The sequence below is a fragment of the Onychostruthus taczanowskii genome, unplaced genomic scaffold, assembly GCF_017590055.1.
Source record: "Onychostruthus taczanowskii isolate IOZ18803 unplaced genomic scaffold, ASM1759005v1 scaffold10, whole genome shotgun sequence".
Classification (NCBI taxonomy): Eukaryota; Metazoa; Chordata; class Aves; order Passeriformes; family Passeridae; genus Onychostruthus; species Onychostruthus taczanowskii.
This window is the reverse complement of record NW_024496526.1, coordinates 1080148-1094565: the sequence shown is the minus strand read 5'-3', so window position 1 is coordinate 1094565 and position 14418 is coordinate 1080148. Positions and strand designations below refer to the sequence as shown.

The window sequence follows — 14418 nt, the reverse complement described above, 5'->3', positions numbered from 1 at the left end:
TTCTGAGCCTTTCTAACCCAAACCCTGGGAGCTCAGGCCAGGTGAGCAGGGACACAGGGCTGTGGAGAGTGTGGACTATCCCTGGGGGTGTGGTGGGACTTCCTGGCTATTCTTGCCAGAAAGTTACTCTGGCAAACAAGATTCCTTTCTGTCAGTCAAGTAGCACAAACACCATGCTGCTCTTTTCTGGAATACTCTGAATTCAGTAATTGTCTGTCATAACTGACCATTTTCACTGTTACTGTGCACTTGAGACCCCACCTGTAGTTCTGTTGTCCAGAACTCCTGGCACAAGAAGCACATGGATATGTTAGAAGAGGTTCAGAGGAGGCCATGAAGATGCTCCAAGGATGGAGCCCCTCTGCTCTGGAGCCAGGCTGGCAGAGCTGGGGGTGCTCACCTGGAGAGGAGAAGGCTCCAGGGACACCTCAGAGCCCCTTGCAGGGCCTAAAGGGGCTCCAGGAGAGCTGGAGAGGGACTGGGGACAAGGCATGGAGGGACAGGACACAGGGAATGGCTTTCCACTCCCAGTGGGCAGGGTTAGATTGGGAAGGAATTGTTCCCTGGCAGGGTGGGCAGGCCCTGGCACAGGATGCCCAGAGCAGCTGTGGCTGCCCCTGGATCCCTGGCAGTGTCCAAACCATGATGGATGGGGTTTGGAGCAACCTGGGATGGCAGAAGGTGTCCCTGCCATGGCAGGGGTGGCACTGGTTGGTGTATAACATCCCTTCCAACCAAACTATAACATCATTCTATGTTCCCATACTGCTTTTGATCACTGAGAGACTAGTATTTTTTGGAAGCAATACTGGATTTTCCTGATATACCAGGATGAGAAATAGAAACAAGAGAAGGAAAGTAGAAGAAAAAAACAGGTGAAACTCTTGGTGCCTCAGCAGCTGGATATTTCTCAATGCCTTGAGTAGAAAATTGAAACGAGCAGTGAACAGACATCACCACATCAGGGTAGGGTGAACCCCTGGAGAGCAGGACTGACTGGACTGACCAGACCCTGGGACAGAGATGGGAGAACACTGCATGGGAGGAGTAACCCCTGTCTTATCTGTCAGCACCAGAGGGACAGCTGGAGTCCTTCTGGCTGAGCTTTGTCTAACTTACTGAGGAGCTGACACAGCAGTCTGTGGAGATGAAAGAGGAAGGGAAGGACAGGAAAGGTAGTCTATCCCTACCCTGGTTTTCACACAGGTCCAGGAATTAGGGAATGACACAAGTCCTAAAACATGGAGTTAAATATCCCCTTACAAATGCTTGGGTCAAGTAACAGGAATATTTGTAGCATGTGTGAATTGTTAAATAGGAATGAAGTCCGTGTTCTAAGCCTCAGTGACTGACTCTAGCATTGTGTAGTTTGGTGGTTTAATTACACCCTTGCTCTTTGAAGCTGAATGTCCTCATTTTTCTTACAAAAAAGAACAGAAGCAGCTAATTTATCTCTTCTAGCCTCCATGTTTTTATGTGCCACTTGCTTTCTTGTCTCTCTTGTAAGATACCTATTTTAACATTTCAGTCCCAAGTGTGTAGTAACTTAGTGCTTCCCTCTTGAAACCATCTTTTTATAATGTAATTCTTGAGCTGGAGAACAGCACAGAAACTGAAAATCTGATAACACTGATTGATGATGCCTTAGTGTGATCTTTTACCATTACTTACCCAGTATTTGATTGTCGAGGGAGAAGGACAGGTAAGCACAGGCTGTTAGATTGATGTTCAGGATCCTACAAAGCTTTAGATCTGAAAAAATGACTGTCCTGCACATGAGGTCAGTATGTTTTTCCTAGAGCTGCAAATCTGGGGCTGAGGGATTCCTCAGCCTACTCAGTGGTCATTAAAGTGTCTTTTATCCTGGCCCAGGGAATAGATTTGAGAAACACCATAATGTGTCTCTGATTAGCCTGACACATTTCAGTATATCCTGGTTAAATCAGAGTGCTGGACTCCGGTGTCTTGTTCCAGAAGGGCATTGAGAGGTGCTGGCAGTGTTGTCAAACTTAGTTGCACCTTATCCATACAGGACAAACTCTAGTGACTGAAAAGCCCCTTATTGTCACAGTGGTCTAGAAACACTGTACCCCACTCCTGATCCTCAGCTTTCTGTAGGGTATATAGCCCAGGTCTGTCAGGGATCTGGGTATAAAGAGAAGTCCCTTTATTTTCGTTAAAATGTACTGGAAAAACAGGTGAAGCCTAGTGCAAGGCAATTTCTCCTCCTGTGAGTGGTCATACTTAAGTTTGCTGTTCTCCATGGCTGGGAGACCTCTGCAGACTCACTCTGACTTTGAACTCCTGTGGACTGAAGGGAACTAGGCAGAAAATTCTTTACCCAGAGGAGTAAAATGACTTATACCCTCACACATCATGTGGTAGTGCTGCAGCCCAAGGTTTGGGTATCTTCTCCATGGGAAGCACGATGACAGTGACAACCTGTACCCAAAGGTAGAGGTGTACCCACCGGTTCTTCCCCAGAAGAATCCACCACACAGACAGCTTTGGGTACCATGCACATCCTAAAGATCTGACAAGATCAACCCTGATTTCTGTTTTATTTCTTTATGGCCAGTAGGAGATGTGCATGCAGTATGGGAGTCAGTTCTCCACATGTCATAGCTGTAACTTTTCTGTGTTTTAGGGACACCTCAGGGCAAGGAAGATTTTGCACTATTTTCAGATCCTACTCCAGGGGAGCCCAGGTAAGTGCTGCTCTCAGGGCTTTGCTTTAACGTTGCTTTAATATTTGCTTTAACTTCAGGCTGTGTAAGTCTTTCCTGCCATGGTAGAGGGCTCTGAAAGGAATGCACTGATCACCAAAAGGATCTCTGTAGATGATAAGAGACACTCAATGTTGTCGTGTTGCCTGGGATTCTGTTCTTATGAAGTGGTGGGAGAGAAGGGAGTGAATGGCAGAGTTTGCTGAACTACAGAAAAGGTCTGTGCAGACAATATTCAGTCTCAATTTCTAGAGGAGGGCTGAGAGGTCGTTAGAGAAAATGAGACAATTCTCGCTCTAGATCTGCCTCAGCTTTAATGTGGGAGCTCCTACTTTCTGAGGTTTTTAAAATTTGTTTAAATATGGCACTGGCTTTCCCAGTGGAGTTCTTCCAGTCTGTGTTGCTTTCGAGTCAGTTCCAAAAATAGGGGTGGCTTCTACTTGCATGTTTGAGGCAGACTTGAAACTAGAGCAGCTCAATTGGAACGTAAAGTATGTGTGTTCCTCAAAACATGAGGCACAGTGTTACATTTTGAGTTTCTCCTTTGGGCCTCGCTCCAGAATAGCATCAAGATTCTCAACAGCACAAAAATCTTGCGGTCGTCTGGAAAATTGCTGTTTAATAGTGCTTTCTGACAGTCCTGCTGTTGTCCTTTTAGTAACATGGCAGGGTCCCTCCAGGATAAAGTTTACCTAAGTTAAGTGAGTTACTTTATTTTCCTTATTGTTTTTAAGTTGGAAGCTTTGGAGAAAATTCCTCCTCTGTTAGACACTAGGAGTCAGAAGCTGTGTATCAGCCTCCTGAGCAGGCCAGTATCCTGGGAGGTTGCCAGCCTTTGGGAAATGTTGTACTTCTACTCAAGCTCTTACCACTCTTGGCTTTTTGCTCCTTCTATCTGTAGACCTTTGCTTTGCTAACTGGCAAAATCCGTGTTGTTCTCCCTCTCTGACTTCCTGCAAATTCACTTGTGCTGTAGACATAGGAGCACCTCACCTGGAGTGTGCTGTTGAGATCTCCCCGTGTCCTGTTTATTCATGTTAGTGCACATCTCTGGTGGTCTGGATGCTTTGAGGCAGCTCCTTTGAAGCAGAGGCCAATTTCCTGGTGCTTGCAGAAAAGTGCAAGGGAAGGAGAGTTGGAGTTCTGCAGTGGGAGAGTGCAGGATCTCCCGTTCACACGTTCAGCCCCGTGTCTGAGTTTCTTTCAGCTTTTGCATTTCATTTCTTTCAGCCTCTACATTTCATTTTCTTTCAGCCTTTACTACTTTTTCAGAAAAATCTGGAACCCCAATCACATAATCACAGTTGGTATTGGAAGGGACCTTAAGGCTCATGTCATTCCAACCCCCTCCCATCTGCAGGGACACCCTCCACTAGCCCAGTGTCCTCCAAGCCCCATCCAGCCTGGCCTTGAGCACTTCCAGGGATCAGGAATCCACAACCTCCTCAAGGAACCTGTGGGCTTGAGGCCATGTTGCTTCCCTCACCAGTTAGAAGTGAACAGAACTGGTCAGTGTGGTTTTCTGGTGACCACAGAACTCAGCTTTGGTCAGGCTCTTTCTAAGACCTGGCTGTGTCAGATGCTCAGATCAAACTGGGAATGAAAAGCAGCAACTACTGTGTCCAGGAATGCCACCTGGGAGCTTTTAGCCGTGTGTGCAGCCACTGTGCACAGTGGTTACTCCCCTTGGTGTGACCTGGGAGCTCCTCAGAGCAAGTGCTGTGACTTGGCAGGGCTGCACCCTCAGAGCCTGAGCCCATATGCCAGACCTTGTACCTGCTGCTGCCACAGAGCAAACTGGGGCACAGGGCAAAGCTGAAATGAGCAGTGATGAGAACACTCCAGTTGGATGGGGAGAGAGACACACATCTGTCTGGAACCTGCATGGAGCTGTAAGGCACTGGTGCAGCACCTCCATGTGATCCCTGCAGCCTCTTCTCCCTGGACACTACATTTGGGTGCCACAAGGTGTCATGTACCTGGCTGCCCACAGGCTTGAAAGGGATTGATTTTCTCTTCCTTCCACAAAGTGAAGCTCCTGACCTTCTTCAGGTGTATTTATCAGTATTGCTGGAGGAGCTCTTACCTCAACCTCAGCAAGGTTTGCCTCATCCATCTCACTGCTTACCCCTCCCAAGGAGTGAGTCTGAGACAGTGAACCTCATCAGCCAGGCAGGGGGACCTCTAATGGGAATGCTTTATAGAATCGTGGAATCACTAAGGTTGAAAAAGCCCTCTGAGATCCTCGAGTCAAACCAGGAACTCGGCACTGCCAAGGCCCCAGCTAAACCATGTCTCTCAGCATGACATTCTACGTGGATTTTTTTAACATCTCCAGGGATGGTGACTCCACCAGTGCACTGGACAGCCTGTGCCAATGCCTGACTACCGTTTCAGTGAAGAAATTACCCCAAAATGCAATCTAAACTTCCCCTAGCACAACTTGAGGTTGCTTCTTCTCACCCTATCACTTGTTACCTGGGAGAAGAGACCAATCCCCACCTGACTCCCACCTCCTTTCAGGAAGTTGTAGAGAGCAATTCACTGCTGAATGCTGGGGAATGAAGCTCACTTGCACAGCGAGGTGTAGCTCACACCTTTGCCTCAAGACTGCCCTCTGCTTGTGCAACAAATGCCTTTTCCAAAGTGCTGTTGTGATGACTTAATCCTGATCTGCCCAAACAGTCAATGCTTAAAAGCAGAAAACCAGCCCTAAGGAGCAAGGCTGCCTTGGATGAGGAGAGGTAATTCCCAAGGGAAATCTCTCCAGGCCCTCTGAAAGTGCCCAGGAGATGAGCACAGGGAAGGTGCCTCTTGAAAATGACTGGAGTCCTTGTACATCTTCTTCAGGTGGCTTGGAGTAAAACTCACCTTGTTTTCAGCAACAAGTGGTTGGATCCCGTGTGATGTTCCAGTGTTATTCCTGTATTAACAGGAATCCAGATACCGTGTCTCTAACTCACCACAACTTGCAGTGGAAGAAGAAAGTATCTAAATTTATACTCTGAGTGGTTAACCAAAGCAAGAGGACTGTTTGTTTTGAATAACAAATGCCTGTGTGACTGCAAGGATGGACTTCCAACACCTCCAGTTATTTTCAGTATGCAGAAACTGACTTCTGGCATGGCCTTAGCAAAAATACAGCATAACCTATGTGGTCTTGGCAGAGAAACATGGAGATGCTTCTGAGTTCTCTGATTTAGAATTACAGAATGGTTTGGGTTGGAAGGGACCTTAAAGCCCATCCCATTCCACCTCCTGCCATGTCCAGGGACACCTCCCACTGTCCCAGGCTGTTCCAATCCCTGTCCAACCTGGCCATGGACACTGCCAGGGATCCAGGGGCAGCCACAGCTTCTCTGGGCACCCTGTGCCAGGGCCTGCCCACCCTGCCAGAGAGCAATTCCTTCCCAGTATCCCATCCAGGCCTGCCCGCTGGGAGTGGGAAGCCATTCCCTGTGTCTTGTCATTTTATGCCCTTATCCAAGTTCTTTTGCAGTTCTTTTGGAGCCCCTTTAGGCTCTTGAAGGGGCTCTGAGGTGTCCCTGGAGCCTTCTCTTCTCCAGGTGAGCACCCCCAGCTCTGCCAGCCTGGCTCCAGAGCAGAGGGGCTCCTGCCCTTGGAGCATCTTCATGGCCTCCTCTGAACTGTTACAAGATGTCCACATCCCTCTGGTGTTGGAGGCCCCAGAGCTGGGTGTAGTACTCCAGGTGTGGTCTCCAGGATGTATTCAGGGCTGTGTGCTGTAGTGGCTTCTTAACTGCTGTTGTTTGCTTTCCTTTCTACTGTCTTGGAATCATCAGACTTCAAGACTTCTGCTGTAGGAAGGCTGACACAAATCCCCTTTGAGGCAGGAGAAACAGCTTATTGAAACTAAAAGCCAACAGCTCAGGAAGAACAAATCCAGCAGAGAAAAGAGGTGCCGGCATGGGAAAAGCTCTGTTTGAAGTTCAGTGTGATATTTGTACAAGAACAGATTGGTGTAAACTGGCCTTGAGCACCTTCATGCTGAGAACTTGTGGAAGGTTCTCACTGAGTGGAGGACTAAAGAGCTCAAGGGGAGCTTGAAGAATGAGGTTCCAGAGAGGACTCGTACAGGTTGGCTGTGAGAGCAGGAGGCTGGCTCAGCAGCCTGGCAGCCCTTACCCGGGTCTGAATAGCCAGTGCTTAAGAGAATACTTGTCTGAATAGCCAGTGCTTAAGAGAATACTAGAGAATACTAGCCAGGGAAGCATACCTGACTTTCCCACACACTCTATTGTTTCTCAAGTGTAGTGATAAAATTGAATTTTCTGAAGCAGACCCTGGAGAGGTTGCAACACGGAAAAACAGTCTCTGGACAGCAAGCAGACCTTTTTGGGAGTTCTTTTTTCCCTCATGGCACAGCCTGGTGCAGTGCTCAGGCTGAACTTCTGGTTGGTCCCTCCCCAGGGAAAGGACTCGTTGATACCTTCCCCAGTTTCACCTCCACACCACTGGCCTGGGTCCCAAGCCATGTGGCTTTCACATTCAGCAGGAACTTCTTCCTCTTGAAATTATCTGCAGTAAAACATCCCTGCTGCCCCTGATGAGCTGGCTTTGAGCAAGAACCAGCCTCTTCTTCCAGAATGATTGCCTCAGGGTTTGCTATGAGGATCACAGGTCTCTTGCCTTTCTCCCTGCCCTGCATTAGCAGATCTGATCTCGTCAGGGACACAAGGAGCTCTGGGCTCCAGCTTGTGGTGCTCGTGTGCCTAGGGCCCTTCTTCTTTTCTCTTGCTTCCCTAGGTGTTGAGTTTCCACTTCATTGCCTTCTCTCTTGGGGTCTAATGGGCCAGCAGGTCCTGAGCACATCACTTCAGGGTCCCCTTTTGAGGCAAAAGAGGAGCATTTGTGTCTGGGATAGCACTGGCCTCCAGGCACTGATGGGGCAGGGGAGTGTGCAGTCAGGCATGGTGACAGCAGGGCCAGGGAGGAGGGAGAGATGGAAACCAAGTAATGTTGCACCCTGCAAAGCCAACTTGGGCAGTCTGGACCTTGCTGTGTTGCAGAAGGATTTTATGTTAATTGTCACAGCATGGGGTACAGTGGAAAGTATTTAGTGTGCTTAAAGGTGGTGCAGAAATCTTTTTTGTTTTTGGACTCCTGTTCCTTTTCTGCTTGGCTTCTAGGTCTCAGTCATTCCATCAGAGCTGGCTCGCTGATCTCGGCTGTTTGAGCAGCTGTGACTGTTCTGGCTGCTGTGAGCAAATGCAAACTGTTCCAAGAGTGATCACAGAGGGGAGAAAGAGCTGTGGTGGTGCTTCCTGGTCTAGCCAGGAAGAAGCAGTGTTAGGATCCTTCCTGATGTCCTCATATGCCAGCGATTTAAACTGTTTCTGAAAATGTGACTTTGCCAAACTCTTCCCAGACAGTGTGATAAAATGCTCCCATCTTGCAGCAAAGCTGCAGCCCTAAAGAAAAGATGAATATTGTTGAGTTCTGCTTAGGCAGGTGGTTTGAGGAGCTGCTGTTTATCCTCTTCAGGGCTTCTTAGTATGCAGAAAGGTGGTGGATTTTTGGCAGCTCAGCAGACTCGGGTGTAGATTAAGCCCTCCCTTATGGCTTTTTTTTGGTTACTACAAATACCTCACCTGCCATGGGTCATTTGGACAGGATTGTCCAGCTGCTGGAGGAGCCTGCCCTGCCTGTGAAGTACTTATCAAAAGCTCAGTGATAAATGCCCCCCACTGTTGGGAAGAGGTTTGGCAGCAGGATGTCACTGCCCGTGAGCCGATGTCCAAGGTGCCAGCTGGAAAGCCACGATCAAATGGAGATGTGAAAGAGCAGGCAGGAGACAGAGTGTTCTGGTTCCTGTCAGCACTGGACCTTCTGTTTAAGGTTTATTTCATCCTGTGGGACAGAAAATTCACTCTGAGGGGCTCTTCAGCCTTCTTCAGCAACAGCTTTTTTCCATCAGTGGAGAATATCAGTAAGTGACACTTTCTTGGCCACCCCATCACCTGCCTGCATTGGGCTGAGGTCCTTGGCAGTTGTGCAAGTGTTCCTAGCAGCTTCTTGTATGCTGGAAGCCCCTAAAGCACCTGGGAAGCCTTTTTAGACAAGCCTGCTTTGCACTGACAGTGTGCAAGCTGATTTTCTCTTACCTTTAAAAGCTTTTTGCTTATAAACCTGGTCCAAACCTGCTGCAAGCAGGCAGAGATGATATTTCCCCACCACCACCTCAGTTACATGGACAGATCTCTGTGTAAGCTCCTGCTGGAAGCAAATTTGGGTTTTGGCAGAGTAAGTGTCCATATGTGCTGCTGGATACAATAACTGGTGGTCTCTCTGTGTTCCTTGTTCACTGTGGGAAGCACTCATGTGGAAATTTCTGTCACTGGCTGCTGAGAGTTGTGCCATTCCCAGTAGTGTGGAACAAAACCAGAGTGGGAATGAACTCTGAAAATCCAACTGTGAAAAGACCTCAGATGGATCTGGGGATGAGTCCAGTTAGCTTCTACACAGAAGCTGTAGGCAGACTGAGGAGGAAAAGAAGGAAGGCTCTTGGAGGGTTGTGAGGGGTCCAGGTCTCCTTGGTCTGAGAAGCTGAATGTGGAGCTTTTCACTCTGTACTGTGGGAACCTGGGATACATAATGGTACAAAAGGGCTTTGTGAAACTGAAAATTGAAAGCTGTGGAGACAATAGGGTGTTGACAGCCATCTAAGCACTTAGAGAACAAATTAGGCTGCAAATGGGAAACTGTTCATTTGTTGAGTTGAGGAAATTAAAATTCTGTGCCTGTTATTCCGAAGGAGACTTTAAAAAAGCCTGACAGGTCTTACTTGGAACTATCTGCAGAGATGGAGCCAGCCCCCTCCTTGTGCACGGCTGAGTGCTGTTCTCTCTGGGGCAGAAGTGGCAATGACAAAGTGGATTTGGGACGCGTGCTCTGGAAACGTGGTGTCTGCAGCATGCCAGTGCTACTTGGAAGCAGTGTGAGGTTATCTGAAGCACCAGGAGCTGGCCAGGGGTTGAGCAGCCTTCTTCCTGCCCCTGCTGAGCTGCAGCACAGCTGGGCTCCATACCCAGCTGGGCAGGACAACCCGGGATGGAGCAAGGCAAGGGCAACTTGGCCTTCGTGTCTTCTGACCTTTGAGAAGCTTTCCTGGACAATCTAAACGTGTGTGCTGGAGCCATGGTGTGGCTTGGAGGCTCAGCTGGCAGACAAAGGGTCGTGTTTTGCATTTAGAAATCATGGTCTTGACCTTCTACCCTGCTGAGAACATTAGGGGTGTGTGGTTTTGCTGAAGTTTTATCCTTATTCCTATTCAAAGAAGATCCAGGCAGAGACTGCCAGCAAGCTTAAGAACTGTCTCCTCCTGAGGCATATTCCTGGCAGAAATAATCGTCACAAACTAGGTCTTGGGTCTGTTTTTCTTGGCTGAAGGAACTTGTCAATCCAGAAAAGAAGCAAGTAGACTTTATTTATCTTGCTGGCCATTTGTGTTGGAAGGGGCTCATCAAACCCTTTGCTTCGTTATTTACTGACTCTCATTAATTCTCACACACAGCCTTGGAAGCTAGAAATCAAAACAAATAGAGGAAAAAGTAAAACTCAGAGTCTTCTTGTTTTTTTTTAATATGCAATTAAAATATGATGTATCCTGCTAGTAGGTATTCCAGATTGGGTCCTTGAGAAGCAGTATCTTTGTTTTTTTGGGATTTGTGTTTTGGGATTTTTTAATTATGGAAAATCATTACTTCCTTCTTATTTTTCCTCTCTTAATTAGGAGAAACTGATCCTTTTCTCCTCCAAAACAAAAACAACCTCAATTTCTTTTGATTATGAAGTTTTTGGACTGTCCTAAAAATGAAACTACAAAAAATTACAAACTAAGTAGGAGCTCCAGACTTTCCTTCAAGGAAACTGAAGATGTTTCCCCCACCCCACAGATGCTGCTGCCATTATGTAAACTCACCTTCAGATCCTACAGAACAGCATCAAACCCAGACTTTGAGGGGCTTTCTCTTTGTGTTGGACTGTCAAACATGAAGCCAACCCATCTGGCTTGCCCTTTGTGCCCTCTGCCCTTCTATTTTTGTGCATTTGAGCCTTTCTGTGGGGGTACAAATGCAGATGTGGAGATGCTGGAGGACCAGCGAGGACAGAAAAAACAAACTTCACCTGAAGAGTGACTGCCTGGCGTGGAAGCAGTGGGCAGTGAGGCTGGGGGTACAGCTCAGTAATCAGAATTGTTCTACAAGGAAGAATCGGAATTGTTATAAAATTATAGAATTGGTCATGCTTTGAGAGCTGCTTATTCCAGAAGAGCTGAGAGGGAGGCAGACAAGGTCGAGGCACACCCAGTGCATTCCAGGAACTGCTACTGTTCCATGAGAGGGGAGCAGTGCTAGTGCCAGCTGCAGATGTGACTTTATTATGAGGATTCAGGTGCCTTTGTGGCCCATATGCCAGTTTATCATTCCTGTGTGCTCCACATTTCTTGTTAATGATTTTTTATTGTAAATTTGAGGTATATCGTACACAGAGCTTCTGCACAGGCTCCTCTCTGTTCACCACGGGGGCTGGCAGCAGCAAGACTGTAAAGCTGGGGTTTGGGAGGACTGGGCAGCTTGTGTTTCCCATCTGTGTAGCACACCTTCCATTTCAGTGGGCAAAGGAGCAGCTCCACTGGTACATGAGAGTGCTCCATGGCCCCTGACTCGTACCAGGGCAGATGCTGGGAGTGTCTGAGCTCTCTCCTTCCCTGTGCTCAATCCAGGCCTCTCATAGAGAGGACTGGGCTGAAAGCTGAGACCTTCCTTTGCCAATTTAAGATCTCTGCTAGTGCTGGGGCTTTGCTGTAAGGGATGGCTGTTCCTGGAGGATACCACTGATTCAGGGAAGGCTGATTCTGCAGAATCTGGTGCTAGTTTGGTTTGCCTTTAGTCTTGCTGCTGCTGGGTTCCCTTTCATCCAGCGCTGCCTTCCCAGCTGGGTTCCTCCTCTCTCAGCACAGCATCATCTCCTCCTCCCTAGTTCCCATTCCAGGCATCTTGTACTGAGATTTTGCCAAGTCAGCTTGGAGTGCCTGTTGTCACTCGGAATGTCCTTTATTGTAAAGAAGAGTGACAGGAAGTCAGAAAAATATTGGGAGGGTTGCAGAGAGGCTCTGCTGAGGACAATTCTATAAATGCTGTCTGTGCCCAACTGGTACCAAGAGAGGCAGCTCCTGACTCGTGTGCCAGAAGGGCCAGGCACAGACTACTTTCCTTGTGTCTGTCCTCAGAAATACTCAGATTCAAGAAAAGCTCATTTGCTGGGAGATGCTGTGGACCTGAGTGGTGGCCAACAGTCTGGCCATGCTCCTGGGTCCTGCCAGCCTGGCTTGGGGTAGATGGAGACTCTTCAGAGCTGCTCCTTGTCTTTCCTTGCCAAGCTGCTCCTTGAGTCATGCCCGTGCTGCTGCCGGCACCGTGTGCTGCGCCTGAGGAGGTGACTGGGAAGCAAGTCATGGATGTGGGTGGTGTTCAGGGACAGTGGATGTCAACCTGAGGATGCTGTAGGTACCTCTGGCGTGAAGAAAGCGTCCTCTGCCAGTGTGGCAGTGACAATGAGAAACACCTTCAGTGAAGTCTGGATGGATCCTAGTCCTGAGAGCTCAGTCTGTGGAGATACTGTGGTGCTTATCAGCATTATTCATCTTCTTCTGTGTCAGCAAAGGGCTCACAGTCACACAGGTTCTGGAGAAGAGGGGTGTGCTTGAAAATTCCTTCCTGTCCTGCTGCCACCTCACCACTGACTGCAGCTGTTCTGTGTAAGGGGATAGAGAAGAAGGTGTGTTTGTGCCTCAGCAAGTTTGTATCAAGAGCTGTGACAGGAGAAAGGTGTGTTTTGCTCCTCCAGATAGAGCCACCAAGGCAGTTCCTCCTCCTGTGTAGAGACTGCAGCTTTGGAAATTATTTGGTGGATACCAGAGCCAAAACAGGAGTAAAACATTCCCTAATGACCTGGGACTGCATTAGCACAGCCCTGATGTCTCAATTTTTGCCCTATCAGCACACAAACAGTGCAGCTGGAGCAATGTTCTGTCCCTTTGCTTCTTGGTTTCTGCATGTGGGGGTCTGTCAGGGGTGTCCTGCCCCTTTTACGTTGCCTACTATGAAACTTCCTGATTGCTTCTGATTGTCTTCTACCAGGGAATTCTCTTGGTGTACGACATCACTAATCGCTGGTCCTTTGATGGGATAGACCGATGGATAAAGGAAATAGATGAGGTAAGTGGATGGAGGAACATACACAACGATCTGTAGCAGAGACATAGGGAGGTGTCACCCAAGGTGTTACCTGACACGGGGACAGGAATGGCTCTGCTGTGGAGGGGACATGATGGCAGTGCAGTCATAAGTGGAAAAGCAATAAATGTCTGCCCTCCACCTCTGTGTAAATCTGGAGTAATAGGAAATGGCTCAGGAATGGTCAAGAAAGACAGGAAAGTTCCCTCAGAAATTAATGGACTGAGAGGTGACAAATTAGTTGTCCCCACCACACAGAGGTGCTGCTGGGCAGTCCCTTGGCCGCAGAGCAGCATCTGCTTCTTTTCCCTTACTGCTGTTGCAGCTCAGCAGAATGCTGGGTGTAACCATGATTGCTTCACTTCTTTCCTTGTTGCAGCACGCCCCAGGTGTCCCTCGGATCCTGGTGGGAAACAGGCTGCACCTGGCCTTCAAGCGGCAGGTGCCGACGGAGCAGGCGCGCGCCTACGCCGAGAAGAACTGCATGACCTTCTTCGAGGTGAGCCCCCTGTGCAACTTCAACGTCATCGAGTCCTTCACGGAGCTGTCCCGCATCGTCCTCATGCGGCACGGCATGGAGAAGATCTGGAGGCCCAACCGAGGTCAGTGGGCAGGAGGGTGCTCCGGGGGGGAAAGTTTGGGATCACGTGGAGCCCTGGGGCTGTGGCTGCCCAGGTGGGAGCTGTGGAACTGTGGGAGCTGCATCCACCAGACGTGGAGAAATGCCTCGGGCCAGACAAGCTGAAGCTGAGCCAGGAGCTGCCCGTGCTGGAGTGGGGATGGGCAGCTCCAGAGGGCAGTTCAGCATGTCTGGGACCAGAAGTGCTCTGGGACATCCTCTGCCTTTCCACTTAGTCTGAATGAGGCTGAGGGCAGTAAGCTCCCACATTGAAAGTACTTCAATCAAACAGTTGTGTAGGATAAATCCAAGTGTAAGCACCTCACTCCTTGCCCTTGCCTGAGCCTGTCTTCTTCATTTTGGAGGGAAGCAGAGTGTGCCCAAAGAGCTGAAAGGGACTAAATCTCATCCCTGCTGTCAGCATGTAGCAGTGGGCTGGGTTATTCCATATATCCAGGCATGTATGCCACAGGGAGGGAAACCACAAGCAGATTCCATGTTATGTCTCAGCCTGTTGAAATTGAAGCAGAATAATCTCACTTCCCACATTATTCCTGGCTGGAGGCAGTGTGTCCCACTGCAGTCTGAGCAGCAGCAGATCTGTGTTCCTGGAGTGACCTGCTCTCATATGGACCTTCAACCCCTGCTCACTGGGGTGAGAAAATCCTGTTTGCCAGCCCCAGTCACCAGATTTTCTGCCTGGGCTCCTATCCCCAACCTGGCTGCTGTGCCATGGTCTGCAGGTCACAGAGGGATGGTGGGCAGGGACTGGGCTGAATGCACAGACCTTTCCTGAATCTTTTCCAGAGGATTT

At 48.8% G+C, this 14418-nt stretch overlaps 1 protein-coding gene across 1 annotated transcript in view; it reads left to right on the top strand.

The window, feature by feature from the left end:
- RAB40C (RAB40C, member RAS oncogene family) overlaps nucleotides 1-14418 on the top strand; it is a 36952-nt gene that overhangs the window by 18641 nt on the left and 3893 nt on the right. The window contains exons 3-5 of the mRNA XM_041407393.1: nucleotides 2648-2708; nucleotides 12890-12967; nucleotides 13365-13587. Of these exons, the coding sequence (XP_041263327.1) occupies nucleotides 2648-2708; nucleotides 12890-12967; nucleotides 13365-13587 (362 nt within the window). The remainder of the gene's footprint in view (nucleotides 1-2647; nucleotides 2709-12889; nucleotides 12968-13364; nucleotides 13588-14418) is intronic.